Below are 10,345 nucleotides of genomic sequence, written 5' to 3' on the forward strand. Positions count from 1 at the left end.
GAAACTATGACATGCACAGGGAAATATCAATCATGTGCTCGTACATGATGCAGCAAGGCCTCCTCGCCACCACAAAACCCAAATGAATGAATCTCAAATTCAAAGATTTAATGAGAGCATTGTTGTGTTAAATATTATAATTGTTTTATTAATTAACAATTATTTTTCAGGTTTATGTTTAATAATTAATAATTATTTATTTGATGATACATTATTGTTCAATTGTCTAATAATGAATCTGATTGCAAATAATGGTGCAGACATGGATGGAGTGATATGTGGAGTAGATTTGCCAAACTTTTATCATTTAATTAATTTTTATAATAAAAATAATTTAATAAGATTTATTTGATATTATAAAGTAAAGTTTTGATGATTATTATAAATGGATTAACTAATTAATTTTTATAACTATGTTATTTTTAAAAATTAAGCTAAATAATAAGAAAGTATAAGATTTTATTTTCCAAAAAAAATAAAAAAAATGTTGATTTTATTATATATAGTAAAATCAGTACATTATGATCATTCTTGATAGATCATTAAATCTGCATATTGACACGCAAACTAACATAGCATAGTGTACACTGACAAATAGGGTTGCTCCAGTGTCTGCACAGTGTATAGTGACAAATAGGATTGGTCCAGTGTCTGCACATAATCCAGGTCCACATAATAATAACCATGGTTTCAAAAACAGAAATGGAGAGAGTAATACATTCAGCCGTAAAGCCATCCAAAAAATAAACCAAAAATATCATAAATATATGAACCCAATAAGCATCCTAATGTGCAAAATAAACAAATACAATGAGAAAAACAGTACAGACAAAAGTAAAGAAAAAAATAAACCAAAAATATCAGAAATATATGAACCCAATAAGCATCGTAATGTGCAAAATAAACAAATACAATGAGAAAAACAGTACAGAGAAAAGTAAAAAAGACGGCATAAAACTAACATCTATTGGGCCTGTACCTCAGTGGTAGAGCATTTGACTGCAGATCAAGAGGTCACCGGTTTGGAGATCTCGGTTCGAACCCGGTCTGGCCTTATGGTATTTTTGGAGATCTTTTTCTCGATTAAGAGCAAGATCGTTCGAGCCCCAGCGCCTTTCTGGCAGAAATTGGTTTTTCCGACAATTATGCCTGATTATTGGTCTCATAAAGTATCAAGGTAGCACCAATAAGTTTGCTTCAAAGGCCCGTTTTCTATCTGTGAAGATGATCAGTACACAGTGGGGATTCGGTCATAGGATCTTCAGCCAATCATGCATTTACATAGCTGCCGGGAGTAGGAGAAGGAGATAATATAAGCGTCTCGAGACTGTTTAGTAATTGAAGGGAGATTGGTGATCTAGGAGTTCAGGATTATAAAGGATATGAGATAAATTGATGGAGTTTAATCTACATGATTTTGAGAATGATAAAAATGATAATTTCATACATTTATTTACTTCTGTTAACATTTATGTAACTGAGTAGGAGGAGATAATAGTTTATGGAGACTGTTTGGTAATTGAAATGTTTGGTAATTGAAATATAAATGAGTAGGAGGAGATAATAGCTTATGGAGACTGTTTGGTAATTGAAGTTGGGATAGTTGTGATTTAGGAGTTTAAGATTACAAAAGTTATGAGATAGTTTGATGGAGTTTAATCTACATCATTTTGAGAATGATTAGAGAAGTTAATGAAGAGATTGTTAGTGAAGAACATTAAAGACAAGTACTCTATTTCAAGAAGGTAAAGAGGCTTGTCTGGGTTATATTGAATGATATCTCTAATTGTTAAGTAAGTTATTGGATTTGAGAAATTTAATCTAACTAAATTAACTAGTTTATGAAAATATTTTTTTAATTAATTAATTATATAATTAATATAATATTTGTACATTATTTCGACACTTATCTATTAATATTGTAAAAAGATATGTTTAAGAAAATAAAAAATATATTTTTGTATGCACGTCCTACTGACATGACACCTATCTGTCTCTCTGCAGATGGAGAGGTAAATAAATTGAGTAAACCCAATTTACTTTGCCCAACATTTTTTGGATAAGGTTTGACTTCACAGTTAAATTTTAGACCTTTCAAAAGTTTCAATTCAATCAAAATCTCTCGAAGATAAGTACCACCTTTGTCTATACAAATCTACTTTAAAATGTATAGGTAGATGGATACCGTCATTCTTATGCCGGTTTTGATTTTGTGAATATATTGGAATTTAAAAATCAGGAGAACCCTCTTCTGAACATCAAATTATGTAACTAAGCATAGTTGCCTCAACAGAGAAACCCTGCGGGAGTCTTCTGCAGCGCCTTCGAAAGATTCAAAAGCCATGCCGCAAATGGGCAGTGACAGTTGACCGTCGAAGCCGCTGCCGATGACTGTTTGCAGAAATATATGAGGGCATGAGGATATTCACATCTATCCAATTTGCAAGTTTCCAGGTCTTTGTAGAGAGACGCTTTTGGGCTGTTGTCTGTCGTTTACACTCTCTATTAGAGCCCTCTGTTCGTATAACGGTCGACTTTTGTTTCGTTACCGTTACTAACGGTTATGGTCCTCCGGATATTGATTAAATTATATAATGAAAATAATTATGTTGTATTGGATTCCATGTTCAATAACCTGCTCGGCCCTACTCACTACTCGACTCTCAAGTATGGTTGTGGGCAGGGGTAAAGTTCTAAAATGGCAAAATCATGAATATATAAATAGGTGTTCTTTTCAAAGGTTATGATTCTTTGATTAGAAATAAGTGAAATCATAAGGATAAAAGGTTATGATGATCATTTATTTGAAAATGGGAAGAAATATAAAATTTTTAAGATTTTATTTATTTTGAGATAAGTTATCACAACTATAACTATATTCATAGGGTAGGGTTGTTTTGTTAGTGTTAATATAGTGGTTTTGTCATTTATAAGTAGTTGATCATAACATTTTCATTTATATTATTTTATTATTTTTCAGTAGGTAATAATAATTTTATTCAAGACTTTTTTCATTTAACTTATTTATGGTTTTTTCTATTTATGAATGAGAAATCATGACCTTGTAACTTGGTCATTCATGTCCATGGTTCCACACATTTTTGTGTAATCAAATCTAAATCTTTGTCATAGTTATCATTAATAAATAATTATATTCATCAAGGTATATTTAGAAGTATATAATGAAAATAATTATGTTATCCTAGATTTTATGTACAATATTAAACAAGTGCAACCCCTTTCTCACCTTGTTCAAGTTTGAAACCATTATCCACTTTACAAACTCCTAAGGTTTTTTCCCCTAGAAATGCATTCATTCATGATTGTGCTTAGAAATGGTGGACTGATGAATGGGATAGTTACAAGGTTATGATTTCCTACACAAAAATGCATGAAAACCTAAACATGTGAGTATGTGAAAAACAATATATCATCAAGGCACAAGATTGTGATTCTCTACTTAAGAATGGGTCAAACCATGAACTATTCATAGTTTTCTCCATTACCAAGTAAGCATTCAAAACTTTTCTCATAGTTTTGGTTTGACATGCATAGAAGATTTTTAAGCCACGTGTTTCAAGTGAACACTTCACTTTTCATCAAAGAAAATATCAGTAAGAAAGATAACAAGCATAACCTTTTTCACCAACCACAACTTTGTACCATATTTGTTCATCATATAAACCATTTCTAGTAGGGAAACTTAACCTCACAACTTGCCTATTGTGCTTCTATGCAATTCCATTTAGGGAATCATAACATCATGGTTCCATCCTTCTCATCCAGAGTTTCATTTGTTTCATGATTAGGACCCTGCACGATGATTAATGTTTGTCACACAAAACCACATGAGGAGGATAATGAGGTCTCTGAAATTTTAAATATTCTTGTAAAATTATTCTAGCATATATCTATCTCAACCTTTTATGACTTATCAAACAACATTGAAAGATAAAAACTCCACATCCAAACCTATGATTAAAAGTTCTAGGTACTATAATAGAGATCTATGCAAGCCTTTTTTTCTCCTTCCTATTTTATGTGAAATTCATTATGCTTTAGTTTATTGGGATTAACACATGTCGTTACATGACACCTAATCTAGAGTGGATTGGCATATAATTTTTCAACTATTTTTGTGCTATTGTGGTGGAAAAAAATGGAGTTGATGACTTGAAAAAGGGTTATGAAACAAATGTATCTTCTGTTTCTATGGAATACAAAGCTATAATTGCGGACTAAGAAAGATATCTAGTTCTATGAGAGAGGAACCCTAAATTATGGTCTCCACTTGGCTCTTCTTTGATCTTCAAACATAAATAGGTTCTACATTGAGGTTTGACATCTTTGGCTTGGTCATCTTGCCTTTCCTTTTCTCCTCGCTGTGATCCTAAACAAGAGTACCTTGAGCTTGATCTCTAATTTCCCTTCCTTTCTCCATAAATTGCACTTCATGAGTAATCTTGATGATACCATAATTTATAAGTTATAATCATAATTAATATTCTAGAATGATATAGTTATTCATACACCATGCATAGATAAAGTCTTATCCTTTTGTTCAAATGACGAAATCTATAATGATTCTATTGATCTCATTAACCAACACAAAAAAAACATATAATATATAGAGGCTAGAGACTCCAAGTCAAGGAATATAGTCAAGGATTATTGTATGAACAGGCATATGGCTTGTGGAGTGTTCTCCTTCCTTAAGGAGTGAATGTATGGTGTTGCCCTACCTTAAGGGTTTGATCAATAAAGAAGCATTTTTATCTATTTTGATCTTGTTATTCTTGGGTCTATTTATATTATCATATATTTCTGGATTAGATCTATAACATTGTCCATTGTTGCAATATCATAAGTAAAGACATTTAATTGGTAAATGTATTAAATAATATGAAAGGAATGTTTTAGATTTGATTCATTGTATAAGAGGTATAATTGATTTATTTTCTACTTTGGTATATTTAAAACAGGGTTGTAGTTGCATAACATCATAGTTAAGAAAATGGAAGAAAAGGTATTATCATTGATTCTGGAATGACATATATTAGTGTATCTAGTTAATGCATGTATTATTGCAAGTTTAGATCATAGTTGCAATGATTGGAAATTTCCAAATCTATGTCTACACTCCAATTTCCAATTGTAACCTTTCACTTTGCAAGTGCCAAGAAGAAAAGGGGTAAGAACACACGTGAATGGTGTTTTTCTTACTTGCCATAACATTGATACATTGTGCAAAATGCAGAGGTGCAGAGGAAGCTTTCTTCCTCAGCACCTCCGCACTCCACACATGTCTCAAATGTGGATGGCACTATCAGTTTTGGTGTTTCAACAAACCACCTATTATTTATGGTCCTACAAGTTCCAATTTAATTGAGTGATTGAACCACTTAATTCAGTCTTTAGCTCAATGATTACGGTTATGTTTGAGATATAAAATATAAAACAAACATTCAGCTATGTATGGCATTAAACTATAACCATTGTGCGAAGTCCTGAGGTGCAGAGGAAGCTTTCACTGTGATACCTTTGCACCTACACACTTAATAGTTATTTAAAAAAAATATAACCATTAAATTTTAGAAAATTAAGCTATGCGAGTGTTCAAGTCTGTGAAATACCACTACTTGTGAGGGATATAAAGGGTATTTATATGTAATTTGTGATAAAATTTTACTTATTTCTATGTTTTTGAAAAATTTCTAGTATATTAGATAATGTTACAAACTTGAACGAATTGACCTTGATCCAATGTAGTTGGGCACTATGCGCAAAACCTGTATATCTACCAGTAGAGGGTCTAATCAAAGAAGATGTTCCAATTGATATAGATCGAGAGCCATACGTTGTTGTAGAGGCACTTTACTCTACCTATACATACTACAACGTCTCCAAATCCACAACTACTACAATGGCTTTTGAGTAAACAACTGCCTTTGGGTCTCAATAGCCCAATCAACGAATCGAAACATGAGACAACCTTTAATTTAATATCAGAAATTCACTTACCTTATGACCTAAACCGAGAACCCACAAAGGCATAGGAAAAGGCATCGTAGTTAGAGGTAGAGGCACCATCTCCCACTCTTCCACCTACATTTCACCTGGCATCCCTTCCAAGTTGAAAGTTTGTTGCAAAACCTCTAGATCTGGATCCTATTATAGTCCTAGGGCTATAGCATGTTCCAATTGTATCATAGCTAGTTTTAGTTTTGCAGTTTTTTTTTTATAAAAGCTCTTCTTTCAGTTTAATGATGTCACTATGAATGATGTTTCAACATGGCCTATTTCTCCTAAGGATGATGCAAAGACAACGCAAACAAAGTTAATTCTAGTGCCTCTAGGTGTTCCTACATTAGCATATGTTCCTAGTCAAGTTATTCTGGCATATGCTTATGTTTCCACCTTAGTGTCATTTCCATTTGTTGTTCCACCATTTTCTTGTTTTCCAAGAAGTGTTGCAAATTTGCATGGATTCGATGAAAGGATCAGATGAGGCTTGTGCATGTCATCCAGAAAGTATATTTTTTTAATTTTTTTACCTACGAAACTATAACAAATATCTTAATTTATACATCATGCGGAAGGTGTGGAAATGTGATTTCCCTTCTACATCATGCACACATTCCCCGCTCCACACAAATTGTAAATAAAAAATATTATTCTTATTCATTGGTGTTTATAAATTCTTGTGAAATAAATTCTTATGGGATGGGAAAATACTTGTTCAAATCAATTTGATTGGGGTGTTAAACCTGCATACTACTAAGCACGATTTTGCTTCTTCGGTCAATTTTGTTTCATATGTTTACGACTTCCTACCCATTAACCTTGGCAAAACTTTGTTCCGGAGTTGAAATTTTGTTCCATATGTTTACGACTTCCTACCCATTAACCTTGGCAAAACTTTGTTTCAGAGTTGTAATTTCACAGGCTAGCTTTTTGATCCGTGATCCATAAAATGAAAAAAATAAGGAAAGAAAAAGACATTTTGAATTTGGAAAACAACGCAAATAATTATGCCTTCAATGAATATCATAAAAATTGCAAACAATTGAATAAGTTTGATTGAAAAGTTACCTTCTGATACGGCCAAGGAGGCACGTGATCATGATGACAAATATTCTTCATAATTTTGTTGCCTATTGACAATTTGCAAGCAACTTCTACTATTAGAAGAGAGAATAACTAAATAAAGTTGGCCAATTTACTCTGGGTTGTTCTTTCCCTTGCATTACACAACCAATTACTTGTTGAATGCTTCTTTGCAAGCTTGGGTGCTTGCTTTATATGGTATAATTGCACCATTACGCACGTTTGAATGCATTACACAATATAATTGCATTACCAATTCATTGTTATGCAAGCTCGCTTGCATTAGATAGTAGAATTTATTGATTTGCAAGTTTGATTGATTTCTTTATGGGTTTTAATATTTACTATTTTGTTATTGAAACATGACCAATACGCTAATTGCACACTCATGTAAATTTTTTTAACAATTTTAATCAACGTCATGATTAATGGTCATAGATAATACTTTCTTTTTGCAGTAAATTGCAATTTAGAGTGCGTACGTGCAGAGAAGTATGATTAGAAATACCTCTACATTGCATAAAAGACATGTCTTACCTTTATAAACCTTCTCACTCTGCATTGCATAAAATAAATGGGGTCAAAGCATGAAGATGGGTTACACTTTTTGAAAAATGAGGACGCTTTGCTGAAAAACAGAGGCTTGATCGAGTAATGTTAAGCACTCGATCGAGCAATTTTTAAGCGTTCAATCGAGCTGTTGAGGAACTTAAAATTAGCTTGATCGAGCATTTAAACAAACCCCCAATTGATTTTTTTTCTAACCTAAGTCAACAACTCGATCAAGCCCTTGAACCATATGATTCACCATTAATACCATTAACAAAAAGTTGGTAACACTGCGAGTGGGTTAGTTTTTTAATGGCTCGATTGAGCTACTGGATAACCATGTATGCCACTCAATTGAGGGCTTCTTTAATGCTCGATTGAGCAATTTGAATTTTGAATTTAAGAACTCGATTGAGTATTTAAAATGCTCGATCGAGCTCTTGAAGTCCTAAAAATTATAGTTTCATCACCTCTTCTGCAGATTTCTCTGCGACCCCATTTTGCACACTATCAGATTTAGGAAAGAAATTGTCTTTAAGTGGTGGAGATGATCACATTGGATTCATGAAAGAATCCTCTATCCAATGGAATATGAATTTGATACTTTCAAAGTCATATGCTTGAAATTTTTTTGGACAGTTTCAAAGGGGCTGAATAAAAAAATCTATAACATAAATATACACAACAAAAAAATTTCAAAAAATACCACTATCTTTGTTTATGAGCCATCTTCAAAAGGGTATCATGGTTTTTCAATTTATTTAAAAACTTGAAAAAAATCTTAGGCCAACACGTGTCTCCAAAATGAAATTGAAATATTACTTCCCCAACTTCGAAAAATAATAAACAAATTAATTTTGCAATAAAAAATAGATTTCTAATATGAAAAACTTAGTTCTCTCCATATAAATCATGCTCATATATATATATATATATATATATATATATTACACTATTTAAACTAAGTTATACTGTGACCATAAAAAACATAATTTTGCATAAAAAAATAAATTTCTAAATATATAAATTTCTAAATCTCCATGTAAATCATGCTCTTTTATATATATATATATATATATATATATATATATATATATATATATATATAACACTATTTAGATTAAGTTATGCTATGTGACCACACACAAATCTCTTAAGTTTTGCCACAATTTGCAAGGACATATATTGCATTTAATGGAAAATTGAGAGATCATGTGACACTGTTTTTTTTCAAAAAATATCATTAAGTCAACAAAATATTTCTCCACATATCGTATTTTTACTTTGAATCAAAATGCGTAATTCTTATATGAATTTTGAGGGGTGCAATTCAATAAAAGAGGAAAAACTTAAATTTCATCGCCACATTTCACCTAAAAGTGTTACCCATCTTCATGCTTTCACCCATAGATAACCATTAATTTCTTTTGTAACCATAAAATTCTCTAATACCATAACCATTAATTTCTTTTGTAACCATAAAATTCTCTAATACCTTAAATTTACTGTGAAAATAAAACATTATCGATGGCGATTAATCATGATGTTGATTAAGTGTGAAATTAACGTATTGTTCGTATTATTTAAGTAAATATTTATTACAAAACAAAAATTTAAGATGAACTTTAGAAAAGTAATTACATATCACATACATTTTCAAACAATCATCAAATCTATAATTAAAATAAGGCCCATTTAAAAAAAATATCCAACAATAAATAAGAAATATGATAGTTATATACTATCGTCAATATTCTTAGAAATATTAATCCCAAACAGAGGATTGTACAACCTTGAGGTTTTAATATGTATGGGAGACACACTCATTAGAGGTGGAATGGAATGAAACGACTTGTAATCTATTTCCATTATGGGATGAGCATCGTCACAGAATGGTAGTTAATCCTCATCCATAGAGGATGTCTCCAATGAAGAGTATGTTGCACATGTCTGTCAATAACAATGTAGAAAAATTACACGTGTGCAGGTCCCATGAGGAGGCATGTAGCTTCTAGCACAAATTTGTTATCGCTATAAGTGAACGATTAACAAGTAAAACACCATAATCAAATTGATTTGTAAAAGTCTTTTCTCATCTCCAGAGCATTTTAAACACCAAAGAATAACAAAAAGAATTTCACTTTACAGTTTGTGTAGATCAGGGAATGTGTGCGGAAGGAGCAGGATGTGAAAGAGGCATCCGCATTTTCGCACCTTCTGCATGACATATAAATTAAGATATTTGGTATAGTTTTATATGTAAAAAAATAAAAAATATATACCTGTGAACGATATGTGTAATCGTCGTATGTATGCGTACCGCGTTGTTGTCCCGGGTGGTTGGGAGGGTGCAATATTGCCCTCCCCACCCTCGTACACGCATACATATTGGGTTGGGTTTCGCAACGTCTGTAAAGCATTGTTGGGTTGCTGTCCGCAACATATGTGTGAATTGTAATTCGTTCTAATATAATTATACCATAATGTATATAAAAGCTTCTTCAAAAGTGATTCCTCTTCTGGAAGAAAATCCTCATAGGATTATTCCATCGAATCGATGCAAATTCGCAACACTCCTTGGAAAATGAGGAAACGACGGAACGACACAAGAAAATGACACTAAGGTGGAAACACAAGCATATGCCAGAACAACTTGACTAAGAACATATGTTGATGTACGAACACATAT

At 32.0% G+C, this 10,345-nt stretch overlaps 1 protein-coding gene across 1 annotated transcript in view; it reads right to left on the reverse strand.

Moving 5' to 3' along the window:
* LOC149231400 (uncharacterized) overlaps nucleotides 1-10,076 on the reverse strand; it is a 30,265-nt gene extending 20,189 nt beyond the window's left edge. Inside the window, exon 1 of the mRNA XM_089381619.1 lies at nucleotides 9,939-10,076. Coding sequence (XP_089237745.1) covers nucleotides 9,939-10,076 — 138 coding nt within the window. The remainder of the gene's footprint in view (nucleotides 1-9,938) is intronic.
* Between the last annotated feature and the right edge of the window lie 269 nt (nucleotides 10,077-10,345).

This window comes from Pinus tabuliformis, chromosome J, assembly GCF_031772625.1.
Source record: "Pinus tabuliformis cultivar Carrire ecotype Pingquan chromosome J, CPIR1, whole genome shotgun sequence".
NCBI classification, from domain to species: domain Eukaryota; kingdom Viridiplantae; phylum Streptophyta; class Pinopsida; order Pinales; family Pinaceae; genus Pinus; species Pinus tabuliformis.